General features: G+C 47.2%; 1 protein-coding gene across 2 annotated transcripts; it reads right to left on the bottom strand.

The window, feature by feature from the left end:
- Positions 1-833: 833 nt before the first annotated feature.
- Positions 834-19,231, bottom strand: Myoz3 (myozenin 3). Of its 2 annotated transcripts, none has more exons than XM_005074698.4 (7): positions 19,012-19,231; positions 17,540-17,601; positions 8,052-8,206; positions 7,019-7,072; positions 6,793-6,931; positions 6,376-6,538; positions 834-3,255 (listed from the first exon to the last, which is right to left on the bottom strand). In XM_005074698.4, exons 2-7 carry the CDS (start codon positions 17,598-17,600, stop codon positions 3,087-3,089), a joined length of 741 nt encoding a protein of 246 aa, XP_005074755.1. In that variant the 5' UTR covers position 17,601; positions 19,012-19,231; the 3' UTR covers positions 834-3,086. The 2 variants fall into 2 exon arrangements, with proteins under 2 accessions (XP_005074755.1, XP_040597699.1); XM_040741765.1 differs by lacking the exon at positions 19,012-19,231 and adding an exon at positions 18,202-18,260.
- Positions 19,232-19,316: the final 85 nt, after the last annotated feature.

The following is a 19,316-nucleotide window of genomic DNA, read 5'->3' as shown; positions in this document are numbered from 1 at the left end:
AAATCAGGGATTAGGTGGTTTCCCCTTTTTCCAGTCACCCAGGTCCCCAGCTAGTTGGGCAGTGTTCCCACATTACAGACAGGTCTTCTTGGCTCACTGACCTGCTCCCAAGGCTTCTCTGGAAACCCACACAGGCACACCCAGAAGTGTCTGCAGCCACACTGCAGGTGATCCATTGCATGGCTTGTTCACATCACTGCTAGAAAGCGTTGCTAATTCGACCTTTTCTCGTACTTTCCATCTTTTTGCCTCTGGGATACACATGGGAGCTTGTTATTAGTTTTTCATGTGTAATGTAATGGATTTATCTGTAGTGTACATTCAGCCTTTTCAAAATTTTTGGTGGCTCTGGGGACTGAAAGTAACTTCAGTTAAAGAAGGGATCTTTTTAGTGGAAAGTTCATAAAACACAGATAACAACCAACTTCCAACTGTGTAACAGGCATCTGTGTAGCAGTCAGCCAGGTCTAGAAATAGAGAACCTCCAGTCATCCCAGAGATATTTGTGACCTAGTCACTCACCCACAAACAGCACTATTTTATGTTGTTTCTGGGTGTAGTAACCATACAGGTGTGTGTTTGGCTGGCTTTGCTCACCACCCTGCTTCTGAGAGGTACCCATGTGCTACATCTAACTGGTTCATGGTCATTGCTGCCAACTCCATCAGGTTTCTCAATGTTTTGTTGACTAGTCTTGGTACTTTATGTAAAAAAAGGAGACAAAATTAGAGAGTTGTATGAAGGACTAGGTTCCCAAATTGCATGAAATGTTTATTTGCATTTTCAGAATCCAAAATATCCTTGTTGAATAACTAACAGCACACATAGTATGGTTCCATTAAAGACCAGTGTTTTTTATTAAGTAGCAAAAGTCACATGAGAAGAAGGAATGAGGACCTACTTTAGGGTACAGAACCCCACCCTCCCAGGGTCTCTTCTGCACTGAGTACATTTCCTTCCTGCAAGCTTCACAAACAAGCAAAATCCCACTTTTCTGATGGTGTTGGTCTATAGATTATGGAAACTTGGCTTTCAATGACAGTCCCAAACCCAAGGGAAACATCAACTGCAAGGAATCCCAAGATTCAGGCTACTGGTTCCCTGGAACCAGGAAGGGAAGCAAAACTCCACAGAGCAAAAGAAAAATACAGCCATTGGGTCATCCAGCCTGGCTAGCATTCCTCATCACTGACCTGGAATCCTGCATCCTCACAGCCTGCTTTGTAAACGGCATCAACTGCATATCTAACAGGAGCGGTGGAGTATCTGGGACTGTCCTGTACTATGCTCCCAAGCCCTGCAGAAGACCTATGCTTGTCTTTACCTTACAAATAGAGAAGCAGAGGCTCAGTGGAAAATGGCTTCCCCAAGTTCATACCACTCAGGGTCCAAGTCCTATCTAGTGGGGTGCCTCTGGTCCCCACAAGATACAGGTAACACTGCTCCACAATTCCAGAATGAGTAGGCATCGGCTCAGCCAGTGAAATGGTTCTCGGGCAGAAGTCCTTAATAGACTCTGGTTCTTCCACCCTGACTCCAGTCCAGACAGCTCGTTTGCTTTTAGAGATGGATAGCCACATCTACAGAAGAGACTTAAGACTCACACATCACTGTCAGCAGTGTCATCCTCATCACTTGGACTAGAATCTTGTCAGAATGGAGCATGGGAAGGTGTGAGTGTTGTAGTTTGTACCTGATCTGTAAAGGGTGTCACAAGCTGGCCCCCTTTTTTTCTCCCTTCCTGTTCCAGGCCTTTCCTGCTCTCCAGCTATTCTCCTGAGCCCCACATAGAAACCAGTGAGGCCAGTGTTAACCTCTTCCTGCTCTACCCAGTAGAGCCACTGTCTCACTCCACAGCCTCTCCCCTCTCCAAAACACCGTACTCTGCAGTTCCCACCTCAACACGTGCCAGAAACGCCCTCCTCACTCCTTTCCTTGATGGGCTCCCATTCCTTCTCTAAGGTCTGATTCAAATCTTCTGGAAAGTTTCTGAAATCCCACTCACCCACACAGGATCCTGAAGTGCCACCCACCCATCCAGGGTTCTCCTGTTCGTGTTACTTTGCTCTCCTGGCTGTCAGAATTCAACTGCCTTACAAATCTCCTCCCTACCATTTCCCCTGAGACCTTGGCTGGCACTATCTAGCATGGAGCAGATGTTTCAGAAATACTGAGAACATGTGCAGAGGAGAGCCAGCTGTGTCTCAGCAAGTGAGAAGTCATGGGGTGCACATCTGTTAATCAGCACTTGGGAGAGGGAGGCAGAAGTATCAGGAGTTCAAGGTTGTCCTCAGCTACAGTTCATCGCCTGAGTTACAACCTTTTTTCTTATAGAGTCTTATGTACCCCAGGCTGGCCTTAAGTTCATTGTTAGTCAAGGATGACTTCAGATTTTCAGTCCTTCTGCCCCTGTCTCCCAAGTGCTGGATTTTAGGCATATCCACTATTACTGGTTTACATGGTGCTAGGAATCAAACCCAGGGCTTTGTGCCTGTAGGCCACATTAGACAAACATTCTACAAACAGCTGCATTCCCAAGTTACTCCTTCCCTAATGATCAGAACAATCCACGTATATGGACTACTATCAAGTGAGTGACAGCTGCTGGGGCCAGGCAGAACCAAGCATGGGTATAGCTTCCTAGAGATGCACACACCATAGGCAACTTACACAAGCCACCTGGAGTACTTGATACTAACACCTCCTATCACAGGTGGATCTGAGGCTGTGAGTTCTAGAACAAGTTCCAAATTCACATTAGTGCCAACGTTTGATGCATATCTGCTCTGAGGACTAACAACCCAGTGATCTTTGAACTGCTATATTTAGTAACGTTCAGTAATGAAGTCAGCCTGGCATGCTCACTTTGTAACCCTGGTGCTTGTAACCAGCTCACTTTGTAACCAGCCTGGGCTACATATTAAGTTCCAAGCCAATCAGGCTATAGGGCAAGATCCTGTCTCAGAGAGAGGAGGGGGGGGGGGAAACTAAGAAAAAGAAAAAGCAAATAAGCAGAGTAGAGACAAACATGGTGTTTCTTGAGCTCTAAGCCCAGGAACTGTAGCTTCAGGTTGAGGCTACAGCTCCTACAGCTCCTCAGACTCAGGGAGCTTCCGCACCCAGCCCTGAGCAACTCTGTTGAAACTGGGTCTGAGACGGAGAAGTTCCAAGCCACTGAAGGGCTCCGGGACAAAAGGGGTGCCTGCTTGGAAAATGGTCTCCCCGACATGGGGTCCTCCAAATGGCACTGGGGTCCTGGAAAAGAAACAGGAGAGATGGCCTGTGTGAAGGAGGGGTAACATGCATGCACATGTGAGGCCTGTTTCCCCTTCCAGGCAGCAAAGATCTATACTATCATTAGTGATCCTTAGTCCCGCTTTGTCTAAACCCATTCCCTGTAGTTAGAAGTGGCCTATGCTAAGTTCTAGGCGCCCTCCAGTCAGGGTCAGAAGAGAGCAACACTGGAAGGTGGATTTCTCTTTCTCACTTGCCCTTACAACAAAATACCCACAACCCAGGGGACAGAGGACGTCCAGGAGCAAAATGCAAGCGACAAGCAGAGCCCAATCCTCCCCCACATAAGACCACCAACAGTAAGACAGTTAATGAGGAGGCGGGGACAACGCTCCACTCATCATCTGCTGATTTGGTTTGTGGGTAACTCCGTGCCTTTACCTCAGAGGACAAATTAGCAGAATCGTTTTTAACCTGAAAATGTATAAACCGTCACCCAGCAACTGTGTTTCTAAGCATACGGCTGGGGGAGGCTCCTGCTTGCTCGTGTGAAGAAGCAGACAGCAGGGTATTAACAAGCAGGAAGTAGCCCTACACCCTCTGGTGAAGGGGTGGACAAGCCAGAGACACACAGAAACTCAAGGGAGAGAGAATCGTCTATGTGAGAGCGGTGGGTTTCAAGTGCACCAAGCTGAGCGCAGAAAGACAAGCTACAAAATGAAACAAAGTATTCATACACACAGCAATGCGTATCCTCTGCTAAGCAGTGGCCAGTACAAAAAAAAGTTCTGGGGCCATAGGGCATCCTGAGAACCGTGTTACCACTGCAAAGGAAACCAGGATCTGAGTGACCAACAAAGAGGTCCTGTCTTTGCTCCAGGATCAAGTCCGCTCTAGATTCTCCCAGATGTCAGGCCTCTGGCTATGCTCTCCCTCGTATCTACAATAAACTTCCCCCACTATACGTAGGAGCAGTCGTGTTCTTTCCTTCCCCCTTTATATTTCTTTCTTTCATTCACAGTTGACTAAGGCTATGTGTGATTTTTAAGCCTTTTTCTGGAAAAGAGCAGCGCTGGGCATTGAACATGGGGCCTCATGCATGCTAGGCAAGTGCTTGATTCCTTGGTTGCATCCACAGCCCTCTTTAAGAAATGCATGCAGGAGGGGCTGGAGAGATGGCTCAGAGGTTAAGAGCACTGGCTACTCTTCCAAAGGTCCTGAGTTCAATTCCCATAACCATCTGTGATGAGATCTGGTGCTCTCTTCTGGTGTGCAAGCATACATGCAGGCAGAGTGTTGTATACATAATAAATAAATCTAAGGAGAGACAGAGACAGAGAGAGAGAGAGACAGAGACAGAGAGACAGAGAGAGAGAGAGAAATGCGTGCCAGGCAGTGGTGGATCACACCTTTAATCCCAGCATTCACATTCGGGAGAGCAGAGTTCCAGCACATCCAGGGCTACACAGAGAAACCCTGTCTCACAAAGGGTATTCCTGTAGAAAGCAGTATTCCTGTAGTTCCCCTGCAGCAGGAACTACTGGAAAAGGGGTTTGCCTCTGGGTGGAATTGCAAACCTTGGCCAGGATCTGGGACCCTGCCAGGGCAGTGCTACTGCTGGGCTACCCCAGTTCCAGTAACAGCCAAACCCTTTTGGGGCAGTCTGGCCAGTGTCTGAGCCCAGCAGGCCTCAAGCCATGACTGGGAGTCCAGAGTCCTGCTTGTCCACAAGGGAGCTATTCCTCCTCTGCCACCTCAGTTGCTCCTTCTGTCCCAGAAGGGGCCTCCCTAGGACCCTCCTGCTGCTAGCAGTGTACCTCGGCTGCCATTCTGAGACACAGGAGTGAGGCATGCCTCCAAGTCAGCCAGTCAGGAAGCCAGCTGCCAAGACTGAGCCTGCTGTGGAGTTGGTGTCAGGCAGCAGGTGGGGACAGCAATTCTGCCTGGTGGAGAACTTAGGCTCTCACAGACTCTTCTGCCCAGTCCTTCCTCCCAGAGTCCTCCTTGCCCAGTCAGCCTGGCCAGACCCTCCCCACATAGTGCCTGTCTCTCAGACAATCTTCGTGTGTGGGCTCAGCAGGTACTGAGAGGGCTGGCTGGCAGTCTCCTCTCTGAACCCTCCTTGTTCTCACTTACTGTAGTCCAAACCAGAGAGGAACATGTTCAGAAACATCTTCAAGACAAAAAAAACAAAAAAAAACACACACACACACACACAACTACAGTGGAAACCCCCATCCCCCCAAGCTGGTGCTCCTCTGCAAATTCGTCTCCATCTGGGACTCGGGCTCTGCTTCCAGGCTCCCAGAGCAGAGTTACCCCCGTTTCTGCCCCATTTGCCCATCCACGTTCCCCATCATTTCTATCTACAAGCAGCAATCACCGTAGCAGCCCTAGAAGCAGCCAGCTTATTGTCCGACAGAAACTTCTAGGACTTCTCACATCGTCTCCATAGCAGCCTTATGTCCTTGGGAATGCTGTATTTTACAGGCAGAACAGCAGACGTGCAGAGATGTTAAGTTACTTGTCCAAGGCCACACAGCCAGGTCTGGTATCTGCATTGAAGCCTGCACTGAGGCCATGCACTAAACCAGTATAGGTCACCCACTGCCTCAGCAGCCCCAACTCTGGTGCTATTTTTCCACTTCCCACAGCCTCAGAGACACGTTCCAGGCCTTTTCCATAGTACTGGTGAAAGAAAAAACAGAGTGAACCCGGACCGGTGAGATCTGGAGGTGTTCCCAGAGAAGGACAGAGCTCAGATGTCCATTCCAGAACTCAATGGAGAGCAAGGCAACACAGATTTCTGGGACTTGATGTCCAGTGCTGCCCCTTCCTCCGGGGTCTGTGACTGAGCAGGGTGCTCATATGCCTGAGCGTGGTCTCTTCCATTGTAGAATGAGAGGAATCTGGTACTTGCAACAGCATGTGATGGAGGTGGGGCATGTTCAACACCCCCCCCCACACACACACAATGAACACCGAAAAGGTGCTAGGCACTGCTCTAGCAAGACCTCAGTAAGCATTTACGAAGTGCTGGGGCTACAGCTAGCTAGTAAGCAGAAAATACGCAGGCCTCCCCACCCTGTGCATCCCACGCAGGCCTCCCCACGCTGTGCGACCCATGCAACCTGACTTTACTTGTTGAAGTTGCGATAGTCGCGGAGAATGGGGGTGCGACTTCCGCTGCTACTCGGGAAGTCTCGGTAGCTGATGAACTCCTGCCACGGGCAACGGTAGCCTTTGGGGACGGCGGTGTGGTTGAACTTCTCTGGCGGGATGCCCTTCAATGGCTCTGCATAGCCTGGGGGTGGAGTGGCACTGGTGACAGGCACTGCCTGGGCTCTGCCATCACTCCCACTCCTACCCCGCGGGCGGGCGAGAATGGTCAGGGTGTCCGGGAGGAGTCAGCGGAAGTAGGGGAGGGGTACATGAGCTCAAAGCAGACTCCCCATCCCAGGACGTCTGCAGCAGGGGGTCCCAGCCTACGCTGAGACACGGATTCTCTGTGTGACTCTTTGACCCATCTGTGCCCCAGGACACAGGGCGGCAGCTCACCTGGTGCCAGGGCGCTTGGACTACGGAGCGACTCAGCCCCAACCACTTCCTGGTGGGCAATCCTGGGATCCCCCGGCGACCCCTGGAACACGTGAAGCTCGGAGCGATGGTTCTGTTGTTCCTCCGGGCCATTGGGAACCTGAGCACAGGGGCGAGCACTCACAGACAATGGCCAGCCTTAGCAGGCCGGAAGCTATCGCTGGGGGAAGGGGTCTCTCGTCCTCACCGTCTCTGGTGCTGCTCTGCCAGTCACTTTCCCTCGGACACTTCCAGCCAGGAGCTGTGGGGGGAAATAAACGGGCAGGGATGCACAGAGAAGCAAGAGGCCAGGATTTCACCACCACCACCACCTAAGGGATGTGGAGGGAGAATGTAGGGAACCGGGCAGCCTGGGAATCTACTAGATGGCTTGCAGGGATGAACCAGTGCCCGTGATGTGATGGAGAAATATCACTAGCACTCATTGCTACTGTAAATCTGGTCAGAGTAAGACACTTCTTGAGCCTCGGTTCCCTTCTGAGGGCGATGGTGGTGGTGGGGGCAGGTTGGTGGTGGTGGACGAGTGGGGTGGTGGTGGTGTTCTGTTGGTATGCTAATGGTGACATATCCACCTCATACATGTCGAGCCCTTAGCAAGCACCTGGCAAAGGTGGCCCTTTTGCCATCTCTCCTCCCGCTTCTCCCCCCACTCCAGTAAGGTCCAGAAATTGAACGGTAAGGGGAGAGATGCCCTGGTCTTTGTTAGTGTTTTCCAAAATGACCTGCCACCAGCAAACCATTGTTTTGTTGTATTTTGAGGCAGGATTATTTATGTAGCCCAAGCTGGGTTTGAACTTGCTCTGTAGCCAAGGACAACCTTGAAACCCTGATCCCCCTGCTTCCACCTCCCAGATGCTAGGATTACAAGTGTGTAGCACCACACTGGCGTTGTGTGTTACTGGGCACGGAGCCCAGTGCTTCTTGCACGCTAGGCAAGCATTCAACCAACTGGGCGACACCATGCCCCCATACTTAATTTTGTCTCTGTCAGCCAATTCTATGGCATTCTACTTCTACACTTCCTACCTAAGACCACGGGAGATGTGAACTGCGTCTGACATGCAGACAGCCCAGAGCATAATCTGATGAGGGCACGCAGGACACCCCACTCTCCCCACGCCCCATGCACAAAGGTCTTTAGTCTGGCTCACTGTCTTTAGACTAACCACTGGCTCCCTCTTGGCCTGGGTTTCCCCAAGAGCGCATGATGGCTTACTCACAGCCTGCAAACCTTCTGAAAGCTCAAAGGTAAACTTCTGCACCCGGCGCTGCCTCTTCTGGAAGAGGAGGGATCCCGGGTTGTTGCGGAGAGACAGCTCCTCTATCATCAGGTCCTGAGGCACACTCAACTTTTTTCCCAGGTCCAGTGAAGGGACTGTGGGAGAGGCCAGAGGGGGCTCTTACTATCTGACCTCAAGGCAGCCCTGCCACCACCCCTGGGCAGCACCAAGCCTCACACTTGCCGACACCAGGCATCATCGTTCTTTGGGATGTTTCAGATGTTCTTGGCCACTTATGCTTACTCCGTGAATTTCCTTTGCACCTCTTTGCCTATCTTGGTAATGAGAACAGATCAGACTCTAAGGTTTGTTTTGTTGTCGTTGTTTAAGGGAAGCCACAATAAGAGATAGTAAGAGAAAGGGAAGACTTACAACCAGAGTCACTGGGATGGTGGAGCAGCCATTCACCAAGATGGGGGAGATGGAAGAGATGGTTGGGGGAAAGATGCGGAGTTTGACTTGAGACACATTCTTTAAATTTTACTTATTTATATTTATTTTTGGTTTTTGAGACAGGGTCTCACATAGCCCAGGCTGGCTTCAAACTTGCGGAGGATGACCTCGAATGCCAATCTTCCTACCTCTATCTCTTGGGTGCCAACATTACCAATATATGCCAGCAAGTCGAGCTATGTCTTTTTAATTTTAAAAAGTGTCTTTTAACATTATTAAAACAACATATATGTTTAAGAGAGTTATAAAGTATAGATATAAGAAGAAAAATGCCATTATCTCCCACTCAGAGATGTACAGCCTTTCCGTCACTAAGTATTTATATAAGATTTAGTGGCTCTCCGGGATCTCCTGGACTGGGAACTGCAGCAAGCTTGACTCTCCCCCGCTCCTGGAGGACCAAGCTACCAGGAGCCTGCTGAGAGAGCCTGCCTACGCCTGCCCCCACTCAGGGCAGAAGGCAGAGCGCAGAGTGCAGAGGGCAGAGCTCCCACCCACCAGGAGAGGGAGTGTCTGAGGCCCATCTGCACCCACCATGAGACCTGCCAGTGAATTGGACCTGCTTGCACCCACCGGAAGAGAACCTTGGACCCCTACTCACCAGGAAAGGAAGAGACCCCACCTGTACCCACTGAAGGAAGAGATGGGAAGACAACAATACAAGAACAAACTCAACGACAGAAAAAACAATATGACGCCACCAGAGTCTAGGGACTCTACACCAGCAAGATCTGAGCATCACAACACAGATGAAACAGACGAGGATGACCTAAAAAACAACTTCATGAAGATGATAGAGACCCTAAAAGAAGAAATGAGAAAATCTTTTAAAGAAATGGAAGAAAAGACAAGCCAAAAATTACAAGAAACAATTCAAACAGTACAAGGTTTGAAAGCTGAAATAGAGACAATAAAAAAAAAACACAGTCTGAAGGAAAGCTGGAACTAGAAAAGGCGAGTAAATGATCTGGAACTACAGTTGCAAGCATAACGAACAGAATACAGGAGTTAGGAGAAAAAATCTCAGGCGTGGAAGATTCACTAGGAGAAAATACATTCATTGACCAAAGAAAATCTTAAGTCCAACAAATCCCTAATACAAAATATCCAGAAAATATGAGACACAGTGAAAACACCAAATCTAAGAATAACAGGTATAGAAGAAGGTGAAAAAACCCAGTTCAAAGGTGCAGAAAATCATAGAAGAAAACTTTCCCAACCTAAAGAAATACATGCCAATGAAAGTGCAAGAAGCCTACAGAACACCAGAGTGGACCACAAAAGGAAGTCCCCTCACCACATAATAGTAAAAACCCCGAACATACAGAATAAAGAATATTAAGAGAAGCAAAGGAAAAAGGCCAAGTAACATACAAAGGCAAACCTATCAGAATCACACCTGATTTCTCCATGGAAACTATGAAAGCCAGAAGGTCCTGGATAGATACTCTACCAACACTAAGAGACCACGGATGCCAGACAAGACTACTATGCCCAGCAAAGTTGTCAATCACTATAGATGGAGAAAACAATATAGTCCATGACAAAACTAGATTTAAACAATACATATCCATAAATCCAGTCCTACAGAAAGTACTGGAAGGAAAACTTCAGTCTAAGGAAGGTAACTATGCTCACAAAAACATGTGCAATAGATAATCCAACTTTACCAAAAGACAAAAGAAAAAGGGGTAAATCCACAAACAATTACACCAACAAAAACAAATAAAAAACAAACAAGAATTAACACTCAATGGTCCCTAGTTTCCATCAATATTAATGATGTTAATTTGCCTATAAAAAGACACAGGCTAACAGAATGAATACGAAGATAGAATCCATCCTTCTGCTGCATACAAGAAACACACCTCAACTTCAAAGACAGACATTACCTCAGAGTAAAGGGTTGGGATAAGATTTTTCCAATCAAATGGATCCAAGAAACAAGCTGGTGTAGCTATCCTAGTATCGAACAAATTAGACTTCAAACTAAAATCAATCAAAAGAGATGAAGAAGATCATTTCATATTCATCACAGGAAAAAAATCCATCAGGATGAAGTCTCAATTCCGAACATCTATGCCCCAAATACAAGGGCGCCCACATTCGTAAAAGAAACATTACTAAAACTCAAATCACATATAAGACCTCACACAGTTATAGTGGGAGACTTCAACACCCACTCTCACCACTAGATAGGACCACCAGACAGAAACTCAACAAAGAAACAAAGGAACTAACAGAAGTTATGACCCAATTGGGTTTAACAGACATCTATAGAACATTCCACCCAAACACAAAAGAATATACCTTCTTCTCAGAACCACATGGGACCTTCTCTAAAATCAACCACACACTTAGCAACATAGCAAACCTCAACAGGTACAAAAAAATTGGAATAACCCCCTGTAGGTTATTCCAATCAGACCACCATGCTTTAAAGTTAGAATTCAACAACAACACAAATTGCAGAAACCCTACAAACTCATGGAAATTGAACAATGTACAATTGCACCATTCCTGGGTCAAGGAAGAAATAAAGAAAGACTTCCTAAAATTCAATGAAAATGAAGACACAACATACCCAAATTTATGGGACACTTTGAAGGAGTACTAAGAGGAAAGTTCATAGCACTAAGTGCACATATGAGAAAACTGGAGAATAGTCACACTAGAGAATTAACAGCACAAATGAAAACTCTAGAAAAAGAAGCAAACTCACCCAGGAGGAGTAGATGCCAGGAAATAATCAAATTGAGGGCTGAAATCAATCAAGTCGAAACAAAACAATACAAAGAATCAATGTAACAAAGAGTTGGTTCTTCGAGAAAATCAACAAGATAGACAAGCTTCTGTCCAAATTAACTAAAAGGCAGAGAGAGAACATGCAAATCAACAAAATCAGGACTGGAAAGAGGGACATAATAACAGACACTGAGGAAATCCAGAGAATCTTCAGGTCATACTTTGAAAACCTGTACTCCACAAAATTTGAAAATGTAAAGGAAATGTACAATTTTCTGGATAGACATCACTTATCAAAATTAAATCAAGAGCAGTTAAGCAATCTAAACAGACCTATAATCCTTAATGAAATAAAAGCAGTCATCAAAAGTCTCCCAACCAAAAAAAGCCCAGGTCCAGATGGCTTCAGTGCAGAATTCTACCAGAAATTTAAAGAAGAGATAATTCTAATACTCCTCAAAGTGTTCCACACAATAGAAGCAGGAGGTTTGTTGCCAGAATCTTTTTACGAAGCTACAATTACCTTGATACCCAGCCACACAAAGACACAACTAAGAAAGAACTACAGACCAATATCCCTCATGAACATTGATGCAAAAATACTCAATAAAATATTAGCAAATCAAATCCAAGAACACATCAGAAAAATCATCCACCATGATTAAGTAGGCTTCATCCCAGGGATGCAGAGATGGTTCAACATATGAAAATCTATCCATGTAATCCACCATATAAACAAACTGCAAAAGAAAAACCACATGATCATCTCACTTGATTCGGAAAAAGCCTTTGACAAAATACAACACCCCTTCATGATAAAGAGATCAGTAAATGGCATTCCTCCATGAGTCTCCACTTCAGTTCCTGCCTCCACGTTCCTGCCCTGATTTCCCTCCATGATGGACTGTGATCAAGACCTAGAAACAAATCAACCCTTCTCTCCCTAAGTTGCATTTGGTCAAGGTGTCTTTGTCACAGCAGTAGAAAGTAAACTAAGACATGCTTGCTTTACCTAGTTTTACTCTCTCAATTATCTGGAAACTTGGGAATATTCTCAGAGGCTAATGAGAAAGGACTGTGTTCAAGGCAGGCTGGGCTCACTGTAAGTCCTGAAAAGGCAAAGGCGCCTTTTCTGTCTGAGTCATCTTATAAACGTTCAAGTGGAAATGCCAAGGAGGGACTTGAGAGTCTAATGTTCAAAAGAAGAAGACTATAGAGATCAGAATGTGGGGCATCGTGATCTTATAAACAGTAGTTGTTATTGCTACCGTTTTCATTTTCCTTTCCCCTTTTCTGCTCTTGTTTTCATCACATTCATCTATTTATTAAGTTATAGGGGCTGGAGTGTGCCATAGCACACCTGTGGTGTCGAGAGAACGTGCTGGCCCTCTTACTCCACCTTGTGGGTCGCAGGGATAGAATTCAGTTTGTCAGACTTGGCAGTGAGCACCCTTACCCACGGTGTTTTGACACAGCCTCATGTGGCCCAGGCTGTCCTTGAAATTGCTATATAGCTGAGGATTACCGTGAACAAGTATGCACCCCCAGGCCTGTCTCATGTTGCTTTTCAATGAAGAACCTAATATTTATCTCTCTTCTCATGGTTAGCATCAGTCATTATGCCCACTTAGAGGATTTTCAGGGCTGCTGACTGTCCTTAAGTGTTTGGGTCCCATCCCATTGCTTGTGCTTCCCTGAGAGCAAAAGGCGTAAGTGTATATTTAACCAACAAAGGAGAAAGCCTCCTGGAAGACACAGTGATAGCCTGCTAAGGATGATGGAGGGAGACCATGTTCTACATGGGCAGCTTAGCTAACATTGCCAGCTTCAACATCTGATTCAGGGTGGGGCTGTCGGTCAGCGGTAGAGTACTTGCTTGGCAATCTCCTCCAGCACAGGAAAAAATACACACACACACACACACACACTAAAAACAGACACAGAGCCTCCTGTGTCAGGTGAATAAATGACATTTTTAGATAGGAGGCTGGATGAGGTCAGGGAGAAAGCAAAACAGATCCAGAGAGTCACTGGCTTAGCCCAATTTCAGCGGAGTAGGAAAATGCCCTTGAAACCTGGAGACAGGGGAAGCAAGGAGGAAATGCAGAAGGAGGGCACCTGGAAACCAAATTCTGAAAGACTTCAGAGACAGACAGCCTAAGGAGTCAAATTCTGCTGACATGTCAAACCGGGTGAGACCCGAAGACTGACCGTCAGAGTTACCAAGTTGGGGGTCAGTGGTGATCTCCACTAAAGCGTGTCCATAGAGCATTTGGCTGTGAATGTGTGACTGGAGAGGGCTCAGGAGAAAACTAACAGTGGAACAAGGGGGCATGAGCCAGAAACAGGATGTAGGATGCTTGGGAAGTGCAGCTGTGCAGCTGTCTGGTTTCTTCAAACAAGAGGACATGAAAAAGAAAGAAAAAGAGAGGGACTGTTTAGATTACATGATATTTAAGAGACAGTGAAGCCACATAAGAACCATGAACCTCTCTTGGGTCCTGATTAAAGCTACAAATGGGGGCTGGAGAGATGACTCAGCATTTAAGAACACTAGTTGCTCTACTGAGGACCCAGGTTCAATTCCCAGCACCCTGAAGGCAGCTCACAAGTGTCTGCAATCCCAGTTCCTGGGTGGGTGGTGGAGGCATTTAATACCTTCTGGCCATGTAAGAACTGCATGAATGTGTAAAAACACCCATACACATAAAATACATATATAAGTCTTTTAAATTTTTTTGAGAGCCTGGCATTGGTGGAGCACACCTTTAATCCCAGCACTCGGGAGGCAGAAGCAAGCAGATCTCCATGAGTTCAAGACCAGCCTGGTCTACAAGAGCTAGTTCTAGGACAGCCTCCAAAGCCACAGAGAAACCCTGCTCCAAAAACAAAAAACAAAACAAAATTTTGAGACAGGGTTTCTCTATGTAGCCTTGGCTGTCCTGAAACTCAGTCTATAGACCACACTGGCCTCAAACTCAGAGATCTGCCTGCCTCTGCCTCCCAAATGCTGGGATTAAAGGCATGTACCACCACTGAAGCTTAAAAACTATTAAAAAATTAAATGGAAGAAATATGAATACAGCCGGGTGGTGGTAGCACACACTTTTAATCCCAGCACTCTGGAGGCAGAGGCAGGTAGATCTCTGTGAGTTTGAGACCAGCCTGATCTACATGAGCTAGTTCCAGGACAGCCTCCAAAGCAATACAGAGAAACCCTGTCTCGAAAAACAAAACAAAACAAAAAAATCTGAATACAGACTAGTTCTTAGATGACACTAAATCATTACTGATGATTCTGTTCAATGAGCTAATATTTTGAGATAAATAGGGAATGTTACTTTTCCTCTGGTTATAGGAATTGGAGATGGAGGAGGTGACCTGCTCTCCAGGGGAGGACCCTCCCATCTCTGCCTCCCGATGCTGCATGGCCCCTCCTGTCTCCTTATGCTCAGGTTACAGATGCCTGCAGCCATGCTCAGTGACTTTTACATGGGTGCTAGGAACTGGAACTCGGGTCTCCATGCTTGCATGGCAAGTACTTTGTACCCACTGAACCACCCCCACTGTCCCTATTGTCACTGCCAACAAGGACTCAGACTACAGCTAAGCTATATCCTTTGCACAAGAGCACCCAGACACTTTTTTCAAGGGTACCACCTAAGGTAAGCTTTGGACCACCATCACGAATTTGTTGGATAAATAAGACATGTTGCAAGCAATGATATGCTAAGGAAGCAGGTGAGGGGGACACAGCAAGATAAATCACGCCAGGATGGAAAGAAACCTGTGGTGTGCCGTGAAGGAACAAGAAGCCCAGCTGGAGAACGTGATCCATGCACATGCATTCATATAAAAATTTTGATCAGAGGAATCTACAGCAGTATGCTGGCAGTGGCTATCGTATACAAATTGTTTCATTATGAAGAACTTTCAAAGCCACTCGTGTGTTTTGTTTGAGTTTTTCAAAAACAATTATTTTGTGTTTGGATATTTTGCCTGAATGTGTGTCTGTACACCACATGTATACAATACCCACAGAGGCCAGAAGAGGAAGTCAGATCCTCTAGAAGTGGAGTTAGTTATAAACAGTTGTGAGCCCCCATATGGATTCTGGAAACTGAGCCCCAGTCCTCCGGAAGAGCCTCTGGTGCGTGTAGCCATTAAACCATCTCTCTGGCCACTTGTCCAGATGCTTTATTGGATGTATTATTTACAAAACCGCAATAGAAGCAGCAGATCTGGAGACAGAGAGACCAACAGTCAAATCCCAACTTTGATGCCTACCAATCAGGACCACCTGGCCGCTCTGAGCCTTGTTTCTGGTCTGCAGAACCAGGATGATAATCTGTAATTTAGTGCTGTTGTGAAGCTCAGGTGGCTTAGTGCATAAATGCTTCTAAACACAGTGTCTATCCCATAGCACCCAGAAATGATGGTAAGTGATTTGATATTGTTTTTTGGTGGGGGGATTGAGACAGGTTTCCTTATGTAGCCCTGACTATCTTGGAACTCACTCTGTAGACCAGGCTGGCTTTGAACTCAGAAATCTGTTTGCCTCTTCCTCCCAAGTGCTGGGATTAAAGAGGTATGCCACCACTGCCCAGTGATCGCTATTGCTTTTCAATGGCTGCCTTTAACTTTAAAATGTCACTAGTGTCTGTGATGGTTTTATGGAAAATTTCCCCCATAAAATCACTATTTAAATACATGATCCCTAGTTGGTGGCACTGTTTAGGAAGGTTGAAAACTTCAGGAGGTAAGGCCTGTTGAAGGAAGGATCTCTCTCTCTCTCTCTCTCTCTCTCTCTCTCTCTCTCTCTTTCTCACACACACACACACACTCATCCACCTACTCCTGCCCACCCCCACCACAGTGCACTCTCAAAGGTCATGTCAGCTGTATAGCAAAATTGTTTCTAAAAATAAATTTTAAGACACACTGTTGTAGAATATTAGTTAAAGATGTGTTACATGTGTTTGTGCTGTGGAACATTTGTTTAATGATGCAAAGATATGTTGCATTCTTTTATGTTGCATTTCTTTAACTCTGTGAGCTGTGTTACTGTGCCTGTCTAAAACACTTGATTGTTCTAATTAAGAGCTGAATGGTCAATAACATGCAGAAGAAAATGAGATAAATAGAAGGAGAAATCTGGAAAGAGGACATCAAAGATCAAGAAAAGAAGAAGCCAGCTATCCAGCTATCGAGCTACACAGCCAGTCGTGGAATAAGAAGGAAAGAAAAGACATTCAGAAATAGAGAAAGGTAAAAGCTCAGAGGCAAAAGGTAGATGGGATAATCTAAGTTAAGAAAAGCTGGCTAGAAATAAGGTAAGCTAAAGTCGGGCATTCATATGTAAGAAAAAGTCTCACTGTGTGATTATTTGAGAGCTGGGTAGTGAGCCCCCCAAAGGAGCCAAAGAGAAAAGATTAAAACAACAACAACACAACACAATTGTTGAGTCTGTCAGTCTCTGACCAAGACTAAGCAGCAAAGGAGCTCGGGAGCAGTTACCAGAGTGTCTCTGTTGCCATCCACGCCAGTCACCTGGGCATTAGTCCAGAAGACAACGGTGTGGGCCGCACCCCAACTGCACCAAACCATAGTCCCAGGAGACGATGCTGTGGGTCTGGATTTTAACTGGCAACACAGAGCCATTGAGGTCACATGAAGGCTTGAAACTCCAAACTTAGTTGGATTAATTTTTGGAATGTTTGAAGTGCTGTAATAATAAACTCCAAGATTATAAATGGAGTCCTCAAGGGGGCCTTATAAAATTGCCAAGTGTGGAATTGGGGTGATTTGTTCATGAAAGTAAAATGGTTTGAGGCCAACTGAGCCACCCTCCCTCCAGTCCCCCCATGCCCCAACACACACATAAACTCCTATTCCCAGAAACGGAGCTGGGCTACCTGTCCTGCCCTCAGGCCTCAGTGAGACCCACAGTTGGGCTGAACAAGAGGGAGTCCTTGGAGCTGTTTGGCCTTAGAGAGGGCTGGGAACAGGGTGGCCTTGGAACCAAGGACCAGTCTGGGTACTCAGTTGTAATGGAGAAGGATAAGCTTCCACAGAAGCCTCAGAAAGGATCCTAGCCTGGTGGCATACTCCACAGACATGTCTAGAGACTGTTGTGGGACCCTCACTTGCTTGCCAGCCCTGGGGGGCCAGCAGACCTGAATGGCCATACCCTGAGATCAAGAGGAGTTTGTTTCCTGGGTCCACCTTACCTGGTTCAGCAGGATCTCCTGTGACAGCCATCACTGGCTCCTTGTGCTCCTTGGGGATCATCCTGCAGGGGAGAAACTCCCACAAATGGCCCAGGAAGCCTCCTTTTCTCCCCAAACCTTTCTAAGTCCTTGTCACCCAGCCCCAGGCCTGAGCTGACCATAACCACAAGCAAAGGCTAGAGGGATTGAAGGGCATTTGAGGACTCTATAGGAAGGAGGAGAATGGACCCATGAGGCCACACAAATCAGAAACCAATCTACTAGGAAATCACTCTCTTTAAGGGCTTCTCTTTAGGGTCCTGTCCCCATGCCTGGGGCTTCAGGGGAGGGGGAGGCAGCACCTCAGACACAATTGTCATCTGCTGACCAAAGAGCTCTAATTGGATACTGGGGTAGGCTGGGGGGATCGTGAATCAGGCCAGAGCTACTCCGGGGTCTTGAGGGACTTGGTCTTGAGGCTAGTCCAATTATATAGGCAAAGCCATCACATGCTCCTCTGTCTCTCCACGGCAGCAGAGGTCTCTCTGGGAAATGCCAGTATAACCTGCTCCATCTCTGCATCCCCTTTGTAACACTCCCCTTTTGGAAAGCTGGCCCCTGCCCACCTGTCCCAACTCAGTTCCCAGCATCACCTCAAGGCCCCAGCCCTCAGCTGTCCCTACCTGTCTTCTCTTACTCTTCCTTCATCCCTCTCTTGCTTTCCAGGAATCTTGGAGCAGATTCACAAGCACAAGCCCCAGAGAACATGTGTGAGTTCCCAACTCAGTTCCCCAACATGGATCAGAAAAGGAAACCTAACCCTGAGTCCCTCGTCCCTGCCTGCCCCTGTCTGTGCCCCTCTTCTTGGCTTCCAGGTCTTCCCATGCTCCATCTGTGTCCCCATGCACAACAGGACCCTGGTGGACACTGGCTGAGGAGTCCAATAGGCTCCCTGGACTTTCTCTGCACAGATGAACAGGTCATTCACCGGCTCCATGCCGCAGTTTCTCCTTTGTAATTTAACAGTGCTGGTTGGACTAACCGCAGGAATGGACTTCAGGGTGTCCATGGACCTCTAAAACTGAATGCAAATCTGAGCACATCTGCACACAGTTGAGGGTTAGGGTCACAAGATAATTGACAGGTGGGAACTGAACTAGAACACCACAGCCCTCAGATCTGACCCCAGATAAACATCCACAGGATCTCAGCAGGGTCCCTAATTCAGAGTCAGGGAGTTGTCTCCCTGCAGTGCCTAAGGATCCTGGAGACAGAGAGAGTCCTTATCTCTCCCTCACCTTTAACCCCAGCCTTCCCATTTGATGTCCAGGACCCTGGAGTTTATAGTTCCCTTCCTCCTGATGCAGACCCTAGGCCTCTGTGAGGCCCAGACTCTCCAGATCCCCTGTAAGGCCCTGAAAATTATCTCATCTCCTCTGCCCACTCCCCCTAGGTCCCAAGAGCTCCCAAAGATGAGAGGATAATGCCTGTACCTGCAGGGGCCACAGTAGGTGGGAAGGAAAGTCAGACCCTCAAGATTAACACCTCAGTCGGGGAGCTGGAGTTGTGTGGTGAGTGTCTATTGCAGTCTCCCTGGTCAGCGGTCTGCGGTCAGCGAGCAGGGTGTGCCCTACAGCCAGTGCTGGCTTCAGCTGACAAGAATCACTCTCGCCTCGTCCGTGGGTCAGCCTTATTTCGGGCTGCAACAGGAGCCAGGGCCAGATGCTAAGAGCACTGGCCTCTGGGGAAGACAGGTGCCCCGGCAGCAGGCCCTTGCAAACAGAAGGCCTTGAACCCC

The sequence above is a fragment of the Mesocricetus auratus genome, unplaced genomic scaffold (assembly GCF_017639785.1).
Source record: "Mesocricetus auratus isolate SY011 unplaced genomic scaffold, BCM_Maur_2.0 Super-Scaffold_6730, whole genome shotgun sequence".
Classification (NCBI taxonomy): Eukaryota; Metazoa; Chordata; class Mammalia; order Rodentia; family Cricetidae; genus Mesocricetus; species Mesocricetus auratus.
Note: the sequence above shows the minus strand (reverse complement) of the source record. Positions and strands in the feature narration are given on the sequence as shown.

What these genes read in the sequence shown, in the direction of transcription:
- Myoz3 (XM_005074698.4), bottom strand. Translation starts at nt 17,600, where the DNA reads ATGATCCCCAAGGAGCACAAGGAGCCAGTGATGGCTGTCACAGGAGAT. An exon ending in TTTCAGAAGGTTTGCAGGCT is followed by an intron (nt 7,073 to 8,051) that starts GTGAGTAAGCCA and finishes TTCCCCCCACAG; the next exon opens with CTCCTGGCTGGAAGTGTCCG. An exon ending in TCCAAGCGCCCTGGCACCAG is followed by an intron (nt 6,539 to 6,792) that starts GTGAGCTGCCGC and finishes CTCCACCCCCAG; the next exon opens with GCTATGCAGAGCCATTGAAG.